Below are 24,554 nucleotides of genomic sequence, written 5' to 3'. Positions count from 1 at the left end.
TTCCCAGGCTTTCCTTGTTTTTGATGACCTTGACAATTTTGAGGAGTAATGGTCAGGTATTTTGTAGAATGTCCCTAAATTAGGACTTATCTGCCATTTTTCTTATGATTAGACTGGGATTATGGATTTGGGGAGAAGAAAACCACAGAGGTAAAGTGCCATTTTTATCACATCATGTCAAGGGTACGTGCTATTAACATGACTTATCATTGCTGATGTTGACCTTGATTACTTGGCAGAGTATCTGTCTGGCTGCTCTTAAGGTCACTCTTTTCCCCCACTTTGCACACTATATTCTTTGAGAGAAGGTCACTATGCACAGTCCGCAGTGAAGGAAGGGGAGTTAGGCTCCCTCCTTAGGTAGGAGTATATCCACAGATTACCTGAGATTCTTCCACACAGGAGAGTTGTCTATTCTCCTCCACTGACTGATTGATTGATTGACTGATTGATTTGATTGATTGATTGATTGATTTCTAGTCAGCTGTGTGAACATCTCTCCTACAAAACAATGACCTCTCTCTATATCCTAGTAAGTGGCCAAACCAGAACCTGGGTTCTTCTGATTCCAAGTCTCACGCCTCCTACTACTGATATATCAACCACTGAACTATTCCAGTCCCTGAAATAATCACTTTTGCTTCAGAGTCCGTCAACTAATTAGGAAACTTCAGCTCATTATCACCTGTGATCGTTTTATCAATTTAAATATCTGTGTCATCGAGATGAAATGCGTATCAGCTAAAACAATTCTGAACAGCTCTAGAATACCAGATATTGAAACACATACACATTTTCTAAAACTGTCTCTGTGCCTGTGTGTGTGTGTGTGTGTGTGTGTGCAAGGGTGGGTGTAGAAATAGATATTTAGAGTCCTTCTAAAACATCTATTACAATATTTTGATCCAGATACACTCGCCAGTGTAAGGTATTAAAATCACTTAAAAGAAGAACGATAGAGACTAATATGGCAACAGGCACCATAAAAAGTGCCCCTCCAGGAAGTGTCGAGGAGACAGATCAATGGATGCAAAGAGGCAGATGGAAGGAATTCATTTTTGGTGAAAACACCATTCAAATATGAAGAATAGTCATAAAGAGAAAGGCAGTAGGCATACTGGGAATCTGCTGACTTCATTCTCAACAGCTATTACCCCTTGTTCTGAGAATAGTATCACAATTTCCTTAAGAAAAGCCCTCCTTCCAATCTGGGTCCCCAAGGTTTAACTGGGGTTAGTCCTGGTGGACACATGACCCAAGCCTGGCCAATCAGCAGAATCCAACCCCCGAGCCACAATGATTGGTTCAGAGATGCACACATGACCCACATCAATCAACTAGAGCTAATCTCAGGACTTTCCAGAGCAAATGGAGAAAGAGGCTCTCTGTTCCATTGGGGTTGCTGGCAGTAAGGATGGTGTGAGCCTGGAGCTGCCAGAGGTCACCATCTGGGGACCTGAGAATAAAGCCAATGCGGAGGAAAGTGGGGCTGAGAGATGGAGAGACTCGTGACCCAGGTGATATTATATGAGCCCCTGACACCACAGTGTCTATACTTTTTAGTCCTGTGAACCTACAGATTTCCTTCTTGCTTAAGCTATTTGAACTGAGTTTTCTGTTGCTTGCAACCCAAGGACTTCTAATTAATACCTACAGGTGTGGAAGAACCCTGATCTGGCCTGGTTTTCAAACCTCTCTCATCTTCATTTTCTCATTCATAAGATAAGAACTTTAGACATAGCTTAATCACTAAAGTCCTTATAGGACTTTAGAGTGCTTAATGCATTCCTATTTAAGACACTACATGTCTACTTAATAAAAACTCAAATACTCCACTGTACTTCTGGTCTGTTCATACTCATGCAAACACAAAATTCACAATCATCTTAAAATTAGTACTTCTATTGGGTTTTAGCTGTGGTCAACCAAATTACTGAACTTTGTATCACAAGTGATTATGAGAGTTAATTACTATTTTAATAAAACTCATTTGATTTTTAGAGGTTCTCTATATGTTAAAATACAAAATTACACTTTTAACAGTTATCTCTGAAGGTGTTGGGCAAAAGCATTAAGCCAAGCAGGAAAACGGTTTCTGATCCAGATGAAAATGGTTTTACGTTATGAGTCCGTCTTAAAACAATGGCCTGCCTATCTAAGGATGTCTCTTAATAGCTAAAAAGATAAAATGAGGCAATGATTACAGTTAATATTTCACCATTCTAACTATTCTGCATAGTCTTCATCTGAATGGGATGTATTTCAGAACTGAGCTCAGCATCATGTATAATGAATTTTTCTTATACGTTACAGGATGAGCAGACAGCTGTGATAATGTGAAGAAAGAACCACATTTGTAGACAGGGGACTCCACCTGCTGTATGACCTTGGTCAGTTGCCAAGAATCCTGTCCCCTCCAGTCTCCTACCCTATCAAGCCAAAGAAATGCCTCCTCCAAAAAGAACGTGAAGATTAAAAATACATAATATAGAGGAAGGAACCTCAAACATATCTAGGCATGTAAGTAACTGAATTTGAATCTGAATGTCCATAAGAACATTTACGTTGTAAATCCCCACCCACACCCACCCAGAGGACTGTCCTTGTTGTTCGGAATGTCTGAGCTTAAATACTTTGGTGAAGAGAGCCCTGGATGGGGAGTCAGCAATATTCGACTCCTGACCCTGACATTCATCTCTTTGGCCTTCACTTTCTTCTACAAAATTAGACAAATGGCCAAGATGAATTCTACGATGATTCTAAGCTCTAAAATGTGTTGCCATCTGTTGGTTCGCAAGCTCGTGAGCTTCCAAGGTTAAATCTGAAACTGGCCCCCATACAGTGAGGACAAGCCAGACCCCTCTGGATTGGTAGATGGCAGATTTAATAAGCAAGGGAACTTATATATGTGGTATGTCCTGGGTGCCGCAAGACAAATAGATCTCTGCACCTGCCTGCCAGAATCTTAAATTTTATACGGAGGTTCAGTCATGTACTCAGTCCAGATGGTCTCAACATCGCATTGCTCTCTCAAGGCTACGTCCTTGAACATGGCCCTCACTATGGGGATGGTGGGCAGAATGCACATCCTAAGGACAGGGGAGGGGTAAGGAACCACTGATTGCCCAGGTTGAACTGGTGGGTCAACTAGCAGTCAAGTCCTCTCAATGGCCTCCTCCAACACAATTTTAATCAGTGCTAAGAAACTGCCAGTGAAAGGATGAGTTCCTCAGATTATTAAGCTTGCTTTGAAAAAGAATGCCACCTCCTCCACTCTCCCAGCATTCTATAAAAATGTGTCTCAGTGTTTGACTGTGATTAGGACAAGCCTGGAAGATTTCAAGTCATGGGAATGGAGGGATGAGTGGGAAGCAGAGGTTCACGCTGAGCCCTTGACCTGAGGATTCAGTTTGTTTTATGAGCTTCTCTGGGCCACAAACTATCCAGAGTTGCCAGAACTGCCAGCTCCCTGAAGGTAGTTTGTTTGGGGGAGAAGGCTGTGCATTAGGGGCCATATTGAGCTTATAAAACACCCAATTCCCACTCCTTTCTAAACCACACTGCCCAAATCCCATTCCCTGAGGACATTACCCAGGTTCAGGTTGTAGGAACCAAGTAGCCCGGGGGTGGTTGCTAAGCAACAAGTGATCTCCGGGGCCTGCAGTCCTGCCGGCCCATCATCAAGTGCAGGGGGTCCCACCTCCCCATCCACTCAGATCCCTCATTTATACTGAGTTCATTAAAAAACGAGTAATATAAGTGTTCTCCATAAACCTACAGGAGCTAGTTCCTTAACAAACAAATGTGCTCAGATGTTACTGCAACCCACCGTGATAACTGGGGAGGCTCCATGTCGCCTTGTGATGTATTCAATGTGCCTGATGGGTGCCAGGGCCTAGGAGAAGGGGACTGCCTAGGATACCTGAAGGTCATCCACCAGATGGCAAGACCTTTCTCAAGCTGTAGGTGGCTAACTTATGATCTGGATGGCCTTGCATTATTTTTTTTTTTTCCGTTTTCTGGCCTCAGTTTTCTCCTCAGTGAAATGAAGCAACTGGACCAATAACATCTAGGGCCACTTATTCATGGTGGCTCAAGCGTCCCTGGCCAGCTCCCTATTTCTCCCAAAGGAGCTCAGCAGACAACAGGCACTGGAATGAGGGATGAATCACTGGGATGGACAGGCAGTGCTTGGGGCCCAGGCTCAGCCAGAGGACAGAGCTCTCCAGTGCACAGGCCTTCCTGGGAGGGAGCCGCGGGACACTGGGCTCTTTCATGAAGAGACAATGGAGCTGGGCAAGCAGAGTGTCATGAGCACTGGGGCCACAGACCAGGCCAGGAATGGAGTATCTGGGATGCTGTGTGCCTGGGCAAGGACAGGAGCAAGAAGACATCAATCTGGGATATGAGGAGAGGCTGCAAGTAACCACCCCGGGGGGCGTCCTGGGCTCAGCCTGTATAAGAAGGTAACACAGATGGAAATGCATTTGTCAGTTCCTTGAAAAGTTAAATACAGAATTGAAATATATTCCTAGATATATACCCAAAAGAATTGAAAACAGGTACTCAAACAGTTACTTGTACAGGCACGTTCATAGCAGCACACGTCACAATAGCCAAAAGGCAGAAACAACCCAAACGTCCAGCAACTCATCTGAATAGACAAATAAAATGTCATAGAATGCAATGGAATATCATTCAGTCATAAAAAGGAATGAAGTGCTGATACATGCTACAATGTGGAAGAATCTCAAATACATTATGCTAAGTGACAAGCCACACACCAAAGGTTAGATACTGTATGATTCCATTTATATGAAATATCAAGAATAGGTAAATCCATAGAGACAGAATGCAGATTGGTGGTTGCTAGGGACTGGGCGGAATGGGCAGCAACTGATTAACGGGTACAACCCTTCTGGTGTGACGAAAATGTTCTGTAACTAGAGACGTGTTGATTCCACAACATTGTGAATATACTAAATGCCACTGAATTGTTCACCCAAAAATGGTTACATTTCTATCATGTGAATTTGCCTCAATAAAAACAATTTTTTAAGATATCACACATCCCTTGGAAATACCTGAGATGGTGTATGATACAGGCACTATAGGATTATGAAAAACCACGGGACACGTCAGGACTTTACTATCTCTCTACGGCGATGCACCCAAAGACCACTGATGTGTCTTTCTATGCCTTTAGGTTCTTTCTAATGCACTGTGGTCAGAGCCCTAAGAATAGAATGCTAGAACTCTCCAGTAAATAGGCTTCTTTCCAGGTTTCTGTTTAGGAGTTTACATCAAGAGGCAAGCAGCTGTTCATCTGGAGGCTCTACCAAGGAAGCAGATCTGTTGGGGAACCCAGACGAGAATAAAGACTCTCTTTTCTGGGAAAGAAGATCCATCTTTGCTGAGGAGGCCATTTTCAAGGGATCCACATGGAAAAGGAAAGGAGAAGAGAGGCAGGGAGCCCAGTGGCACTGTCCCCGTCAAAAGCCCTGTCACCGGGCTTCCCTGGTGGCGCAGTGGTTGAATCCACCTGCCGATGCAGCAGACACGGGTTCGTGCCCCAGTCCGGGAGGATCCCACATGCCACGAAGCGGCTGGGCCCGTGAGCCACGGCCGCTTAGCCTGCGCGTCCGGAGCTTGTGCTCCACAGCAGGAGAGGCCACAGCAGTGCGAGGCACACGTACCGCAAAAAAAAAAAAAAAAAAAGAAAGCCTTGTCACCTACCGTTCTCTGTCCCCCAGACAACACTGCGTGTGAACCATTTTTCCAAATATAAGGGAGAAAGAACAAAGGAATCACAAGTACTCATATACTAGTGGGAAAAGTCAAGGTTAGGAAAAAGGGCTCTTGACTTCTCCTAAACTCCCATGGGCTCTTCTTAAAGAAAGACAGATATCATATGATATCACTTATATGTGGAATCTAAAAAAGGGTACAAATGAACTTATCTACAAAACAGAAATCGAGTTACAGATGTAGAAAACAAACTTATGGTTACCAGGGGTAAGGGGAGAGGGATAAACTGGGAGGTTGGGATTGACACATACACACGACTATATATAAAATAAATAACTAATAAGGACCTACTGTACAGCACAGGAAACACTACTCAATACTCTGTAATGGCCTATATGGGAAAAGAACCTGAAAAAGAGTGGATAGGGCTTCCCTGGTGGCGCAGTGGTTAAGAGTCTGCCTGCTAATGCAGGGGACACGGGTTCGAGCCCTGGTCTGGGAAGATCCCACATGCCGTGGAGCAACTGGGCCCATGAGCCACAACTACTGAGCCTGCACATCTGGAGCCTGTGCTCCTTAACAAGAGAGGCCGCGACAGTGAGAGGCCCGCGCACCGCGATGAAGAGTGGCCCCCGTTTGCCACAACTAGAGAAAGCCCTCGCACAGAAACAAAGACCCAGCACAGCAAAAATAAAATAAATTAATTAATAAATTCCTACCCCCAACATCTTAAAAAAAAAGAGTGGATATGTGTATACGTATAACTGATTCACTTTGCTGTGCACCTGAAACTAACACAACATTGTAAATCAACTATACTCCCATAAAAAATTTTTTTTAAAGTTCTCTTCCAAGGCGTACAAAACAAGGGTTCAATGAAGGTGAAGGAAGCAAGGAAACCTCACATAAGGGATTATTTTAAAGATGTCAGCATCATTTTTTTTTTTTTTTTTTTTTGTGATACGCTGCCCTCTCACTGCTGTGGCCTCTCCCGTTGCGGAGCACAGGCTCCGGAAGCGCAGGCTCAGCGGCCATGGCTCACGGGCCCAGCCGCTCCGTAGCATGTGGGATCTTCCCAGACCGGGGCACAAACCCGTGTCCCCTGCATCGGCAGGCGGACTCTCAACCACTGCGCCACCAGGGAAGCCCATCAGCACCATTTTTTAACACTCTAAAGGCTGAACAAAATAATAACAACTTTTTCCTTAGGAAACCAAAAGAGTGATTTCCCTTTCAGTCAGTATAGCCCCCAAATCCCCAGCCCACGCCGTCCTACCCTCTCTTTATAAAAGAAAAACATAATAATATTAAATTTACTTCTCTCCAGCTGAGAGTTTATTTTAAACCTCACAGAAATGCTAATATTATTTCTCGTTCCTCTGTCTCTCTTATTATTTCTCTCATTACGAAGCTTTTCTACGTAAATAAAAGAATTCCCTTTTGCACAACCAAAAAAACCAATGGCCAATTTTAAAGAGGGAAAATGAAGACAGAAGACCACAAAAATTCCTGGTCAGAAAAAAGAGATTGTTCTCAAGGGAAAAAGTGTTAAATATATAACATGAAATTAAAGCATAAGGGAAATCTGCATTTTGTTGAATATTAAGATGAGTGTTTTTCTGCCGAAGGCTGGATGGAGAACACTTTTTGAAATCAGAACATTTCACCATCAAGAACTTCTAAGAAATACTCTATTATCCAATAATGGCCACTAAAATTAACTTGGTGATTTTAACAAAATACTAAGAAACCCATGCCAATTATTAAAGGGGAAGTGTGCTGAGTAGTTCTTTTAAAAAAAATTAATGAAGCATCTTAATGCTTGCAGTGTTTCAGCTTCAAAAAAGTCAAGACAAATAACAAGTATTTAAATATGATTTAGAAAATCTATGCTAGCCCTTCTTAAAGTAAACATAAACTGGGGCTATGTTTAATTATACATTCTAAAAAGGCAATAGGATCAGTCTTATCAACATAAATCCTGGCCAAAACAGAATTCTTTAAAAGGAAACTCCTGGTTCAAATTGGGTAATTCTCAAAATATTGTACAATACAGTACTGCTATCAAACATTAGAATTCTAATGAAAATTTACTGACCACCCCATGGATGAGTTTGGCTAAATAAAAACCAAAAATTATAAGCTTCTAAAGGGCAAAACAATGAGTATAAGCAGAGTCAAAAGAAAAAAAGATAGATAGGGAAAAAATATTAATAACACAGAGGACAAAGGACTAATTTTCTCACTGACAATGGGCTACGGCAGGTCAATTTTTTTTTTCTTTTTAACCACACCAGGCAGCGTGCACGATCTTAGCTCCCCAACCAGGGATCAAACCCATGCCCCCTGTATTGGGAGCACAGAGTCTTAACCACTGAATCCCCAGGGAGGTCCCACAGCAGATCAGTTTAAAAAATGAACAACCCAAAAGAAAATTAGGCAAAAATAAGAACAGGCAATTCATTAAAAAATGTTCTCCTGGGCTTCCCTGGTGGCACAGTGGTTGAGAGTCTGCCTGCCGATGCAGGGGACACAGGTTCGTGTCCCAGTCCAGGAAGATCCCACATGCTGCGGAGCGGCTGGGCCTGTGAGCCATGGCCGCTGAGCCTGCACATCCGGAGCCTGTGCTCCGCAACGGGAGAGGCCACAACAGGGAGAGGCCCGCGTACCGGGGGGAAAAAAAAAATGTACTCCTTCATTCATAATTTTTAAAATGCAAAGAGAACCAATGAGATACCATGTTTTACCTATCAGTTAACACACAAAAATAAAATCTGAGATACCAGTATTAACAAAAATGTGGGTGAACAGGCATTCTCAAATGCTGTGAGCAAATAAGCAAAATTGTTCAATCTTTTTGGATGGCAATTTAGCAATATTTATTAGAATGTTTAATGTATGTAACTTTGGACATACATATACATATATATACACATATGTCATTGCATATAATTATATACATACATATATAGTCACTGCAACATCATTTATAATGGAAAAATGGAAATAGTGTATATCAGTAAAGACTGGATACATAAATATTCACATAATGGAATACTATTCAGCCAACAAAAAAAACAAGTTTGCTTTCTGTTTTTAAGATATAGTAAGATGTTCATAGTAGATTAAGAAAAAATTTGCAAAACAGTATGCACAAGATGATTTCATCTTTATATAAAATAGTTGCATGGATATATGAGTATTTACATATGCTTCACATATGTTTATATGCACAGAGAGGAAAATGTAAAGAAAGCTACACACCAAAATGTGAACAATGACTACTGCAGAGGCATGAGGTTAGCAGAAGGGGGGGAAAAAGGGTAAGATAAGTTTACCAGTAGGCCTTATTCACTGTATTTTTATAGGCTTTTAATGTCCTAACACAGTTTGATGGTTGCCCTTAAAAAGGCCCAAGAAGATGTAAAACTATGAGCTAAATTATTATCTTAAATGCAAGCTAATAAAATTTGCCTTATGTAATTATTTGGCAAGAATTTAAATTGCCATTGAGAAGCCCGTTAGAGCAAAGCTGGGAATCAGAGCAGGGATTAGTTAGGCTTTTTTGGGTAAGGCTGCCAGATTTAGCAAATTAAAAATAAAGAACTCCCAGCTAAATTTGAATTTCAGAAAAACAATGTGCAATATTTGGGACACACAGAAAACAAAATTCATTTTTTATCTGAAATTCAAATTTAACTGAACATCCTGTATTTTAGCTGGCACCCCTATTTGGGGGCTACTTCACGGTCCCAGGCTGGCTCTTGGTACATGCTTTCGTCCCTGCCCAGAAGTTTCTCGTATATTTAGCTAGCTTCTTCTTCCTCTGTAGTAGTAGTTATTTTATTGATGGAAGACTTCTTCAAGAATCTCATGAAACTTGTGAGCCATTCCCCAGGAGAACAAATACATACAAAAGTTGGCATCTCGGGACATCCCTGGTGGCACAGTGGTTAAGAATCCGCCTGCCAATGCAGGGGACATGGGTTCAAGCCCTGGTCCGGGAAGAGATCCCACATGCTGCGGAGCAACTAAGCCTGTGTGTCACAACTACTGAGTGTGTGCTCTAAAGCCCGTGAGCCACAACTACTGAGCCCACATGCTACAACTACTGAAGCCCGTGCGCCTAGCACCCGCGCTCCACAACAAGAGAAGCCACCGCAATGAGAAGCCCGCACACCACAACGAAGAACAGCCCCCGCTCGCCGCAACTAGAGAAAGTCCGCACGCAGCAACGAAGACCCAATGTAGCCAAAAATTAATTAATTAATTAATTAATTATTTTTTTTAAAAAAGTTGGTATCTCAGGACATCTGTATACTCTTGAAACCACCTGTAGATTCCAGGTTAAGAACCCTAATTTCTATCTAGATGTGACGTGCTATCCTGATCCTTGGAATTCCATGTCATCTCAACAAATTTAAAGGACTCACACAACCCGATTTCAAGACTTACTCTAAAACTACAGTAATCTAGGTTGTATGGAATTGGTGAAAGGATAGATATATAAAGTCAATGGAATGGAATAAAACAGACCCACATATGTATAGCTGAACAATTTTCAACAAAGGTGCCAAGATAATTCAGTGGAGATGGACAGTCTTGTCAACAAATATTTCTGGAACAACTGGATATCCATATACCAAAAAAATGAATAAAAACTACTCATACACTGCACCACATACAAATACAAATATTATCTCTAAATGGGTTAAAGACTTAAAAGTAACACCTAGAACAATACAATTCCAGAAGAAAATACAGGAGAAATTTTTTGTGACCTTGGATTAAACAAAGATTTCTTAGAGAGGACGCAAAAAAGCACAAACCATAAAAGAAAAAATTGATAAATTAGACTTCACCAGTATTAAAAACCTGCCCTTCAAAAGACACTGTCAAGAAAATAAAAAGACAAGCCACAGTTTGGGAGAAGATATTTGCAAGTCACATATGGAATAAAGGATGTGCATCCAAAATCTGGAAAGAACTCTCATAACTCATTTGAACAAAACACTTCATCAAAAAAAAAGGTATGGATGGCAAATAGCACATTAAAAAACACTCAATATCATCTATTGTTACGAAAATGCAAATTAACACTGCAACATGATGCCACTATACACCTATTACAATAGCTAAAATCTAAATCACCTACGATACCAAAAACTGACAAGGATGCAAGCAACTGGAACTCTCATTTAATGCTGATTGGGATGCAAAATGACATAGTCATCCTGGGAAACAGCTTGGCAACTTCTTATAACGTTTAACATGCACTTACACATGACCCAGCAATCCCACTCCTAGATACTTACTAAAGAGAAATGAAAACATGTACACTTAAAGACCTGTACGTGAACATTTTATTCATAATCACCAAAAATTGGAAACAACCCAAATGTCATGAATCGGTGAAAGGATAAATGAAATTGTGGTATATCCATACAATGGAATACTACTCGGCAATAAAAAGAAATTATTGATGCATGCAACCTCAGAAGTATTACACTAATAGAAGAAGCACACATGTTGTGCAGTTTAATTTATATGATGTTCTGGAAACTGCAAAACTGTAAGAACAGAAATCAGACCAGCAGAGGCCAGGGGCTGGGCCTGGGGAGAGGGTTTACTACAAAGGGGCATGAGGAAATTTATGGAGGTGATGAGCTATTCTATATCCTAATTGTGGTGACAGTTACACAACTATATTTCAAAAATCATAGAACTGAATGCTTAAAGGGGTGAATTTTACTGTATATAAATTACACCTTAATTTTTGAAAGAGACTGAAAATCCTTTGTGTAAGGAGTAATCAGGAAGGTCAGTTTGAAGTTAGAGAGTTTGGTTTTCTTTTCATATTTTCTAGATAAAATGTTCCCTCTCTTGGGTAATATACTGAAGATATACTTAACATTTTTCCCGTTCTAATACATTTCACTTTTCTTAAAAATTAAGGATGGGATTTTGCTCCAAATAACATATTTTGGAAATCTGACCTGAAAACTGTCAGAAACTGTCAATCATCCTTACTGGGCTGTCCTTCCACTGGGCAGATATCAGCCCATTTACTAGACTCTGGGGTTCTGATTTCCCACGGAAAAGAGGGACTAGATCCTTTTCATCTCAGGTAATCACGTCCACCACAAAATACCTTCCATAAAGGAGTTTCAATCTGCCTCTGAAACCCAAAAGTAATCACAAATGCTCCTTTAAATTAATTACAAGCAGCAGATAATTGCCAGCATTGAAATTCTAAAGGATGTGCCAGCTTTCAGGAACCCTTAGCCAAAGATAGCAGACATTTCTTTTCAAGCGCCTTTCCTTTTCAAGCACCTTTCCTTTAAGTACACTTATTTCATTGCTCTAATCCTCACTCTTTTTTAAAAGCCCTATGCCATTTCTCTCTCTTAAGAAAGAAAAACCTTAACATTACACAAACCCAAAGCATCCCTGCAGAAACTAAAACTGCCAGAACTGGCACCGCTACCAATTTTTCCTCTGGTTCCCCTCCAGCACTCAGTTTGAAAGTCATAAACAAGGAGCAGTTTGAGGCAAATGCAGTGTAATAATAGCAAAAACATTATACTCGAAGCCCCAACGCTGGGGCCCAGCTCTCCAACGCTGTCACCGAGCTGTATGACCCCAGGTAAGTTTCCTTAGCCATGAAATGGAGAGTGGTATCCACTTTTACAAAAACAACAGTTCGTATGCACAGAGGGCCAACTCTGTGCCAGGGGGATTACGAGCAACTCTGTTCATCCTCCCAAACATCCTATGAATGAATGAGGAATTGAGGTTAAGAAAGCTAATAAGCTCCTAAGAAGAAGGATAAACAATAACAAAAAGTTTGCAAATATAAGTAAATGTAAGTAGACATTTCTGCATAATAATATTACAATTGTTGAATTTGTGTTTTATAAAATAGGTCATGATTAAATTTTGAACAATTTAAAAAAAGGGGGGATGCTTCCTTGGTGGCATAGTGGTTAAGAATCCACCTTCCAATGCAGGGGACACGGGTTGAGCCCTGGTCCGGGAAGATCCCACACACCGTGGAGCAACTAAGCCCGTGTGCCACAACTACTGAGCCTGCACTCGAGCCCACGAGCCACAACTACTGAAGCTGGCATACCACAACTACTGAAGCCCGTGGGCCTAGAGCCCGTGCTCCGCAACAAGAGAAGCCACCGCAATGAGAAGCCCGCACACCGCAATGAAGAGTAGCCCCTGCTCGCCACCCTAGAGAAAGCTTGCGTGAAGCAACAAAGATCCAATGCAGCCAAAAATAAATTTTAAAAAAGCTAACAAGCTTGTAGTGACCGAGTGCGGATTCTAAACCTCTAAATTCACACCCCAAACCCCTACAGCTGGTGTTTCCTTTCCCTACCACACATGCCTCCCTGGAAGTAAACTAACTGCAGTGTCCAAACATATTAAACAAGGCCTGATGTACAATGAAAAGTTAAAGTCTGCCCAGGATGACTCTCGAGATCGAAGACAAGGGCTCTGTTTAACCGTTGGTATATCTCCCACTGCATCCAGCCTTAGTGGCTGGCCCTAGAGCCTGGCTATAGACACCCCTCAAGAAGAAAGGCCAGAGGGAGGACAAGGGAAGGGGGGCCAGTCTTTACTTAGCTCAAATAAAAACGGAAGAATAAATTCTTTCCACCAACGTTTACGGAAACATTCAGCCAACCTCTTCCTTTGTCACGGGCCAGATAAATATTTTCAGCTTTGCAATCCCTAGGCTGTTGCAACTGCTCCACTCTGCTGGTGGAGCCCATCAGCAGACAATACTTAAACGAATGGGCGTGGCTGTGTTCCATAAAGCCTGATTGACACTGGAATTTGAATTTCATATCATTTTCATGCGTCCCAAAATCTGATTCTTATTTTGATTTGTTTCCAACCATTCTAAAATGTTAAAACCATTCTTGGCTGGTTGCCTGTCTGCCGTCCGGTGCCTGATGCTGCTGTAATCCTGAAGCGTACAGCCCTGTCAGGGGTCCTGCTCTGCCCTCACTCACCCTGGGGAGCAGGGAGGGGTGACTTAGAGAAGCCCCTCCTCTTTTTTTTTTTTTTTTTTTTTTTTTTTCGCGGTACGTGGTCCTCTCACTGCTGTGGCCTCTCCCGTTGCGGAGCACAGGCTCCGGACTGCGCAGGCTCAGCAGCCATGGCTCACGGGCCCAGCCGCTCCGCGGCATGTGGGATCTTCCCGGACCGGGGCACGAACCCACGTCCCCTGCATCGGCAGGCGGACTCTCAACCACTGCGCCACCAGAGAAGCCCAGCCCCTCCTCTTAAAGACAACTGCACTAAGACTCACAGTATGAGTGTTGACAGAAGACAGGTCAGTGTTCAAATGAAGCAATGAATGATTCCATAAAAGGCTAGGTGGCCAGCGCATGCTCAGTCCACATTGTGCTCTTACTGTTTTTGACACCCACCTGGTAAGGCGGGTACAGAGGAGGAACTAACAGAAGTGAATACTGTAGGGAGTCAGCGGCAAAATCCCAGTTTTCTAGCATCTGATACATCACAACCAAAGAAATGAATCTCCACTGGTGGAATTTTAGTCTCTTTGGAAAACGGGTAGGAAAGAAAGTTTTTTTTTTTGGTCCAAGGGAAAAACATGAAATAAACAAGAGTCCTCTTACAGATACACACAATGGATACCTTTTAGTAGGTGTCTCCTCTTGGCCAGTCCCTGGACTAGATACTTTCCTAAGCCACAAAAACCTTCAAGGTTGGCATCAGGGTCCCATTTTCACAGATGAGGAAACCACGCTGCAGAAAAACTAATTACTTATCCGAGGACACTCAGAGTCCACCCTAGGTCTGATTCCCACATCTGGACTCAACACTCCATCACATACCACCTTCGTGGAGACTTCAAGTCCACTTTGAGATGCAAAATCTTTGCCATTGGAGGAAACTGTGGGCCAGAAATTCCAGGCCGTTTGAAACCGGATGCTTTTGGATGAGAAGGGCCAAGAGCAGGTGGGACTGTATTCTTTTTCTCTGCCACAGGCCAGTTGGGCAGGCTGTCAGGGGAGATGACCAGAGTCTAGCGGGGGCTTCCCTACCCTGGTCCTACAGTAGTACTTGGAGGACATTTAAAAATCACAGGTGCCCAGGCCCCACCAATTAAGTCAGAACTTGGGGGATGTGGGACAGTGGGACGCAGGCACTCATTTTTGTTAAAGCTCCTGGGGGACTCTACAGGCAGCCAGGGTTCAGCACCAGTGTAGGTGAAGGAGGAAGGAGGAAATATAAAGAAATTCTATCCACCAACTTCACTGTGCTGTTGAACTTTCTGTCTGGGGGGCAAGATTCTACAGTCCCTGCCTCTGGGTTAGGCAGCGCTGACCACAGCTGCCTCCTGAATCGATAATAAGATCTAAAAATACAGCTCAGCCATTCGGTTTTCTGACTCAAATACCCTTCGGCCTCAGATAGGTTTTCTTTCCTGTTTGATGCCTGAAATGAGGGCATAAACAAAAGCATTTCGGATGGTACCATGTCACATGAGAAGCTTAAGCAAAGAAGCTGAAGACAGAAATGTGTTTTTGTCAGGTGGCCAAGCTGAGAAAAATGATGTTTCCTAAGAATTCACCAGATAAACCGAATAAGAAAATCACTCCATTTTCATAATACCAAGGAAAACAACTGTTTCTTTCCTTTATTAAAAGTGTTCAAAGGATTTTGATGAGCTTCATTCATTTATTTCAAAAGAAAACAAAGTCACTGAGAATTTTCTGAGAAATTATTTGTCTATTTCAGAATAAAAAGAACTATACATTTATCAAAATTTCAGCACAATGAATTTTTTCATTTTTAAAACTGATCTTGTAGCATAACTCATCCTAGTAGGGAGAAAAAGCTGAGTCTGTTCATTGAAGGAAAACAATCACAGACACTGAATAGACTGGTGTAATCATATTTTATATGAGAAACAGATAATCCTTTTCCTAGTAGTATACCTTGAATTTGTGTAACATTTTACTTTTTTTCAAAACGTTTTAAATTCATTCTCCCATCCTCCTTTATATTTATCGAAAAAAAATTCACAATGTCCCATTTATTAATTGCATCTTTTCTAAAAAGAAAGTAAGACAAGCATTCTAGTCCATTTTGGAGATACGAACACTGAAGTCCAGGGATGTTCGATTGCTCTCCCAAGGTCACAAAAAGTTAGTAGAAAAGCCAGAGAAAGAAGCAATGTCTCTTGACAGCTAATATAGGACATTTTGCACATATCACAATGTGAGTTTGTGTGGGTATGCGTGTGTGTGCATATATGCAAAAAGTCCAGCAGAGAAGGCTGAAGCTGTGCAAAGAGCTAGAATTCTTTGTTGTTGTTTGTTAGCAAACTTCAGTCAAAATGGATTCATCTGAAGCAGAACCATTGTTTCAAGTTCCATGTTAAATCAAAGAGAGGGTTATAGAATCAGCTTAGTGGGTAAAACTACATAAAAAGCAGCTACACAAGCCCCTGTTTCCTCCAACTGCAGAAATTGACACATTTTCATTCTAAGCCCAAAGGATAAGATTCCGAGAGAACATAACATGAAAAAACATACAGGTGTCTGACTGCTTGAATATTTGGCAAAGAATTAATTCATTTAAAAAGCTGTATTAAAACAAAATAATAAAAATAATACAAATTTAAATAATCTCTACCTTTGATGGAAGGCCCAATGGAAGGGAGGAGTTCCTGTACCACCCACCCGAAAAGAAAAATTGGTCCAGCAGCTGCCACCTCTGATACCTGCCTGCTTCCCCAAATGAAACAGAAAGGCAAGAACAGCAGCCTCAATTTTTTTTAATTTGAAGTTTGGAGTTTTTTCAAACCCATCAGAAATACTTATGTTTCTTTTACGTAGTGTCCATATGCTTGTCATCATGGTAAAAATAACTTCAGCCAGGACCTACAATTCTGAGTGAAGGTCTTGCTTGGTGGGTAGCATAAGGGGAACTTGCTGTGTCTTTATCAGGCTTTTCACTCCAGCTGGGCACAGCCATCAAACTGTGTTTCAGAGCAAAACCAGGTGTTCTAAAGCAAACCCAGCCTCAGAAATCACTCCATCCCTTTTTTACTGGTAAGACTCAAAGAGGTTAGAGCGCTAATTTAAGGTCACACAGCTAAAAATAACAGGGCCAGGACTGGACTTTCATCTCCACACCATTTGGACTCTACAGCTCTACATCAAGCCAGCTAACTGGTTCAAATCCCACACTGACTTAACAGGGTGACCTTGGGCCTCTCATTTAACTTTTCTGCACTTCATCTAAATAATGGGGACGGTTACAGCACCCAGCTCATAGGACACCATGAGGATTGGGGAGCTATATCTGTAAAGCACGTGGCAAGTGCTTGAGAAAAGAGTCAGCAATCACCATCATCATCATAGTCATCACTGTCATCATGTCTCTGTAGGTTAGATTTCCATATACATTTTTATTTTTTTAACAACTTTATTGGAGTATAATTGCTTTACAATGGTGTGTTAGTTTTCTGCTTTATAACAAAGTGAATCAGCTATACATATACATATGTCCCCATATCTCTTCCCTCTTGCATATACATTTTTAGAATCCATTGAATGCTCATGATTTAATAGGTTTAAGTGTGTTAGAGGACTTAGAAAAGATGTATCTTAAGCATGAACAGGGGCTTGCACGGTTTGATCCTCTCACCAGCACCAAAGGAAAGAACACCTAGGCTTTCTAATCTGCTTGCCTCCATGTGGGCAGAAGGGCAAGAGGGATAGGTGTGGCTTAAAAGCTGTCAGCAGTCAAACCAAAAACAGAATCAGACTATCACCAACCTCGTGAGGTAGATCCCATCCCCGAAGATGGGAACCTGAGACTCGGTTTAGATCACCTGTCATAGCAGGTTCAAGGGCAGCAGCTCAGCTTCAAATGCACACATCCTCCTTCACACCACACGGTTCCCAGATTCTGTGAGTTCCTGTCGCTGGATGATACCAGAAGCACTGCCTGGACCCAGGGGCTTGCCCAAATGTCTGCCAGCTGACCACACAAAAGCTGAAGACAGCCTTAATCCACGTTAATCCCAATTAGTGGTTCATGGTTTTCTTAATTTTAAACACATACTGATAAAAGGAGGAGGAGGAGGGGGTGGGAAGGAGAAGAGGAAGGAAGGAAGGAAGGAAGGAAGGAAGGAAGGAAGGAGGAAGGAAAGAAGGGAGGGGGAGGGAGGGGGAGGGGGAGGGAGGGAGGGGGAGGGAGGGGGAGGGAGAGGGGAGGGAGGGGGAGGGAGGGGGAGGGAGGGAGGGAGGGGGAGGGGGAGGGAGAGGGGAGGGAGAGGGGGAGAGGGAGAGGGGGAGGGAGGGGGAGGGGGAGGGAGGGAGGGGAGGGAGGGGGAGGGAGGGAGGGAGGGGGAGGGAGGGAGGGGGAGGGGGAGGGAGAGGGGAGGGAGAGGGGGAGGGAGGGAGGGAGGGGGAGGGAGGGAGGGGGAGGGAGGGAGGGGGAGGGGGAGGGGGAGGGAGGGAGGGAGGACTTCAGAGTTAGGTTCCAATGTTTTCATTGCTAACATTATTGTCTTTGTAGTTGGGGGAGGGGTGACACTTACTGTCTACAGAATTCTCTTCACGTACAGGTAAAATTCCATTTTCAATTTACCCAGCGAGCATGCGATTCTGTTTCAGCAAGCACACTGTCTGCAACGGCTAACATCCGTTTCCCTTATCTGTAATTGAGTATGTGTAAGGGGTTTTTTCCCCCTCTGTTTAACTTCTCTATTGAGATTGCCTTTTTCTCCCCACAGAAAATGAGAGTCTCAAGTGTTAATGCAAGAACATGAAAGATTAAATTAAAATGATCAGGAATCAATTTTTTATGGGTTTACAAGGCTCTGAATCATCTCAGTTCAAGTTCTTCTGGGTAACCAAGCCAGAACCAGATCAGGTTCCAAATTTGCTCAGCTTTCCTGTTAGAATTAGTTACGCCAGCTCTCTTCAACTCGGAACTCCCAACCCAGTATTGCTTCTCCTCAGGTGGGCAGCATTCACAGAACTAAGACTGCCTCAGACAGGGTCTAGAGGCCCAAATCTGTTTTGAACTAGTTGGTTCTGCAATATTTGTGTATTAGTTCATGACTCATTTCTGAATGAATACATTATATATCAAAACACTACTTAGGACAAAAAAATATTTATGCTTCTCTGAGTCATCTTTAGGAAGCAATAAAGAGGTCTTCCCCTTTCCTGAAGATTTCTTCTACTTTTAGAATCACCAAAAAAAAAAAAAAAAAAAAAAAGTCTCAGAGTTGGGTTAAATTCCCAATGTCCAGTCTTTCTTCCCATTTACTTAAACTGATGTGCACTCTAACCTCCCTTCTCCTGTCCGTGTCTACTACACTCTGAATCCAAATTGACTGTTTCTTTCAAGGACAGATTTCAGACATGTAAATGTGAGAGTGGTTTGATAGGAGCGTTCAGGCAACTCATTTCTCCAGTAAAAGTCATATAGATCATCAGTCAACAGGGGAGATTAGTGAGCAAGATTTTGTCCTAATGGTTCGTACGGCTCCAACAGGCATTTCCCCAAAGAGTGCTCATTCCCCAGATCTACTCCGCAGGGTCATACCACGCACTCAGCATTATCCTCAGCCTCATCTCCTTTGAGGGAATTAAAGCTTATTGGAACCAATTACAAAGAAGAGCACAACGTTGAAAAGATCGATTCAGCTTCATAATTTGCTACTAATGAGGAAAAACAGATTCTAGGAAATAGCAAATATTGTCTGTCAAGGTCAAGCTTCTCAATCCCATTTAACTATATTAAAAAATACTGGCCTCTTACCCAAAGAAATAAAAGTGCATTTGAGCGTTTTCAAAGTAACTCTTGGGGCATTTTATCAAATTTATATGAAACAAACTCCTCCACTCCATATGTAAGAAAGAAAGCATCTGATCCCTTATACGTTCCACATTCACTTGGTTGAATTGAATAATTTCAGATAAATCCATCACTTGCCCTGCCCTGGAATAGAGGCTTGGAGATTTTCTACCTGCACACACTGTGTGCCGAGTCCCTTACTGAAAATGTTGGTGTTAATAGGTTAGTAGGTTTCACCGAGCTTTAACAAACTTGTAAGCCAGCCTTGTTTATTATCTGCCAAATTCTCTTGGAAATCCCAAATCCACGGTTAGCAGCTGGCCATCTCCCATCCCTCGCACGGCCCCACGCTTCCTTGAAGCTTCCCGGTGCCCAGCTCACTCCCAAACATGCGCCTCCAGGAGCGTCCGGCCGGGAAGGCGACACACCAAGTCCAACTCGCCACGTCCCCTCCAATGTTTCCTACTGATCCAACACTTCCTCCTAAGCTCAGAAAGGGCTGGTCGCAGGCCGCGGGGAGGCAGCTGACCTCTCGGCCTCCGGCGGCTTTGTTAGTGCCCTCAAGGGGGTTGGAAAGGAAAGAAAATGCCCGACCCCTGGGCACGGAGCCCGCCACTCCCTGCCGCCCATATGGCTCACCCTCGACACACGCAGGATCCGGCGGGACAAGGAGCAGGGGCAACCTAAACATGAACCCCGCCAGGGACGCTCGAGCTGGTCCCTCTGCGCTGCCAGAACGGGTACCAAGACCCGGCTCTAGCGGAGTGTGGCTCGGCCCGGGCCGAGATGGGCGCGCCACTTGGCGGCTTATGGTCGTGCCAGGAGTACCAGAGCTAGCTAGGGTGGCTGCCAGGCCATGGAGCGGCGCGCCCCGAGAACCCCGGGCCGGCACGGCCGGAGTACCAGGGTGGGCAGAGAAGCGACACCTGCAAGGTCGGCCAGGGGTCCGCGTCCACGTGGGCCGAGAGGCCAGATCCATCCCCTTCCCGAAGGGGGAGAAGCTCATGTCAGGCACCCTGGAGCCCCGCACCGGGTAGCGCGCAGTGGCCGGCGGGGAGAGGCTGCGGGTCCTCGGCCCGCGCCCGGCGCCGCGCCCGCCGCATCCACTCACCTGACAGTTGGCGCCAGAGATCCCGGCGGGGCAGGTGCAGCTGTAGCCGGGATCGCTGGCGGCGGCCGGGGACTGCGGGCCGGGCGCGGGGCGCGGGGTGCACACACCCCCGTTCTGGCAGGGCTGTGCGCCGCATGGCCCCGACACGGACAAGGACGCGGCGGGCACCGGGCTGGCCAGACAGCCGCTGCGGGGCCCCGCGCCGAGCAGCAGCAGCAGCAGCAGGGCGGGCGCGGACAGCAGCTGCGCACCGGGCGCCGGGGCGCGGCGGGGCAGCATGGCCGACGGAGCGGGCGCGGGAGCGGGAGCCGGAGCTGAGGCGCGGCGGCAGCCCTGGCGGCGGGAGCGGCGGTGCTGGCGTCGAGAACAGCTCCGCGGCGCCGGGCGCTTCCTGCAGCTGCGGGATCCGCGGTTCCCGGGGCAACGGCGGGCGGGGCTTGTGGGCGGGGCAAGAGGGGGCGGGGCTCCGGGCTGCGGGGGAGGAGAGGGTCGTGGGGACCCTTCCCCCACAGGGAATTGAGTCACGGGGAGCAGAAAGGCCGTCCGGGGCCCCCAGCCCTGAGGGGTGCGGTCAGAGTCGTGGGTGTGTCCAAAAGAACCTCGAGAGGTCAGTGGTGGCGGCGCGGCCCCGGCGGGAAGCTAAGGCGAGGCTCGGGAAGGAAAGGGGGTGGAGGGGGTCAACGCAGGCGCGGGGAGGACTTTACGGGGCCTCCAGGTGCGGAGCAGCGCTGCGCCCGCCAAGGGCCGGGCAGGGACGGGCGGGGCCGCCGCGCCCGACTGACAGGAACCGCCCTCGGCCTCTTGGCGCAGAATCTGCGAGACCGCAGGGGGCCCGGCCTTACTTCATTCCCCGGGGCTGCTCCCCCCGCTTTCACCACTTCCCCAGCACACACAGCCCTCCCCGCGCCGCCTCCAAACCGTGGCGCCCAGACACCCGCAGAGGAGCGGGACTGGCTAAGAAGTGACCTTGCGTCTGCGCAGCGCGCCCCGAGTCCCTTGTCCTTGGTGCTGACCGAGAGCCTCCCCTCTCGCGGGCCCTTCCCGGAGGGCGGAACCGGCCGCGCCGCTCAGAAGTGTCTGACTGTGGCGAGCGAGAGCTGAAAGAGGCCTCGGGATCAGAGTGTCTAACCCTGTCGCTGAACCGAGGAGGAAACTGAGGCCCAGACAAGCTCGACTGGACTCCAGTGGGTCACTTGACTGCCAGCCCAGAACGCTGTCAGGTTTCTGAAAGAGCAGTTCAGAGGCGCAGGTTCGAGAAGGCCCTGCTCGCGTTTACTATCGAGCTCTTGGTAGTTTGACAGCCAAGGAGGTCAGGCTCTGCTGAGGAAACGCAGCCCACCTCGTTCCCCCCTCCCCGACCTTTCACAACCTCCACCTGTCTTCAAGGTGGCCACGTGAGAAAAGAAAATGGGACCCTCTTGGATTAACAGTTTGGCAAATTTTCTAGGGCACACAAATATAGTTTTGTAAAAGCTGGGCAAATAAAGTAGAGACTGCACATGAACCCAGCATGGAGGTGCCACAGACTGAGCAGCCAGGGGCTGATAGAAAGTCTCCAGTGAAGACAGGAGCCAAACTGCACAGCCTCTCCCAGTCTCGCTCAGACACAGGAGCAAGTGTCAGGCGTTTGTGCTTTAGGAGATGCCTAAAATCCATCTGGCCATCACAAGAAATCACTGAAACCCAGACAGATCTTCATGCAGCGGGGAAATTCATACCTCCAAGCGGACCCAAACAGTTATTACATTTCCCTCACACCTGCTGTCTTCTAGCCCAGACCTCCTCTTTTTAAAAAATCTTAATTTTGTGCCACACCAGCACCCTCTGCTGGTACATGTCTCATCAATCAGGTGTTTCTTCCACTTTCTGTGCCCCTGGAGTATGCATTCTTTCCTGAAACTAAATTTTCTTACCTTAAATCCTGGAATAATGGACTAGTGCTGCTCATTCCTTTCCATCAACACACACACACAACAAATGAAGCAAAATGAAGTGTAAGAAAGGTTGTGAGCTAATTAAAATCACACTTCTGTTTACTATATTTTTGCCTAACCACCTCTCTTGTGGGTGAATTTCATATCACTTTGAAATATGGAAGAACAGTGGTTTTATTTTTTGGATGCTGATTTCTGAATTTTCCAGCTAATATTGAACTTTTAAAAATATATATATTCTCGGGCTTCCCTGGTGGCGCAGTGGTTGAGAGTCCGCCTGCCGGTGCAGGGGGACACGGGTTCGTGCCCCGGTCCGGGAAGATCCCACATGCCGCGGAGCGGCTGGGCCCGTGAGCCATGGCCGCTGAGCCTGCGCGTCCTCAGCCTGTGCTCTGCAACGGGAGAGGCCACAACAGTGAGAGGCCCGCGTACCGCAAAAAATAAATAAATATATTCTCTCTGTCTTTAATCTTTAAAAGGCGTATTATGAAAGAGACAATTCAAGACCATTTTTCTCCAAGCTAAAAAGGAAAACTAAATCTCCCAGCCCCCTTGGTTATAAGAGGAGCTATGTGATTAGTTCTGAACAATAGAACATGGTATTATGTGCCCTGGCTCCAAAACATCCACACAGTAAATACCATGCAAGTGTTCAGTGTTATTATTGCTGTTATCACTCTCGGAGAAGTGGGTCTTTTCTTTGGTTCTGAAGGTTGATTTGGTACTTGGCTGACAGTTTCCAACCATCTGCAAGACCTCCAAATACCTAACCAAAGAGTCCAACTAGTATATTATCATGTCTTATTAACCGAAGTTATTAAAATAATGTTGGCTCTATGTTTAAATGAAAACTAAAAGTTCAGTTATCCAGACCTTTGGTTCATATTATTCCAAACTTACAGAACATCAAATCTTCCCCCTAACCCACCTTATTTCCTTTTTTGATAGAGACCCTACTTTAATAAATCAAGGGCAAAATACCCAAATACTGTGTCTTTGCTGTGATTTCAGCAAAGACTTATAGAATTTTTCATGATCCCCTTATGGAGAAAGTGGACTTGAAACCGTTGAACAACTGTAGTCTGAATGTACTAGTCAGTGAACCACTACCAGGTTAGAGGAAGTTTTTAGGGAAATGCCATAGACTCTCAAAATTTGGCAGCTAATACAATTCATACCAGAATCAAGATATAAAAATATTTCAACCAGTTAAAATGCTGAGCTAAAATAAAGAAAATGGAATATTAATGGACGACTGTATGTTTGGCCTTAACTGCTATTTGCCAATATTTCTACCTCTACTGCTTCCAAGAACTTCTTTGTAGGATTGTACTTTCCTGCCCTCTTGAAGTTAGGTGTAATCACATGACTTGTCTTGGCCAATGAAATATGAGGGGCAATAGCATACACCACTTCTAGACTGAAGCCTTTAAAATTCAGTGCATGACTCACGTGACCATGGTGACCATCAAGATTCCAAAAGGTGGAGCCGGTGTCCCTGAGGGAGGGCAGTGTGGTGAAGCAATGGGAACCTGCAATGGGCATGTGGTGTAAGACATAAACCATTGTCGTTTTAAGCCACTGAGCCCCAGCGGTGTTAAAAAACTCCAGACCACACACAAGAAAGTGGCAAGGCAGGACTGACTGTTCCCACTGAGCCATGCAGCTTGACCTGCTATCTCACGTGTGCTATTCCTGCGAGATAGAAGGCTGGATCCAATTCGGGATTCCAGGGCCTCTGAATTTGATGGAACAGAGACATTTTAAGAAACAATTTGGCTCATTTTTTTCATGGATGTACTCCAGAGTTATAACTCAACTGCAGCATACTTTTTTTTTTAATCCAAAATGTGTTTATTGGGATGGTTTCCCATTCTTCTTGATTCCAGAGGCTT

General features: G+C 44.8%; 1 protein-coding gene across 1 annotated transcript in view; it reads right to left on the bottom strand.

Annotated features, from left to right (window-relative positions):
- The window catches only part of DNER (delta/notch like EGF repeat containing), a gene marked incomplete at both ends in the record, with an annotated part of 338,936 nt that extends 317,932 nt beyond the window's left edge, over positions 1 to 21,004 (bottom strand). Inside the window, one exon of the mRNA XM_079710119.1 lies at positions 20,726 to 21,004. Coding sequence (XP_079566245.1) covers positions 20,726 to 21,004 — 279 coding nt within the window. The remainder of the gene's footprint in view (positions 1 to 20,725) is intronic.
- Between the last annotated feature and the right edge of the window lie 3,550 nt (positions 21,005 to 24,554).

Source organism: Hyperoodon ampullatus, assembly GCF_949752795.1.
Source record: "Hyperoodon ampullatus genome assembly, chromosome: 8".
NCBI classification, from domain to species: Eukaryota; Metazoa; Chordata; class Mammalia; order Artiodactyla; family Ziphiidae; genus Hyperoodon; species Hyperoodon ampullatus.
Note: the sequence above shows the minus strand (reverse complement) of the source record. Positions and strands in the feature narration are given on the sequence as shown.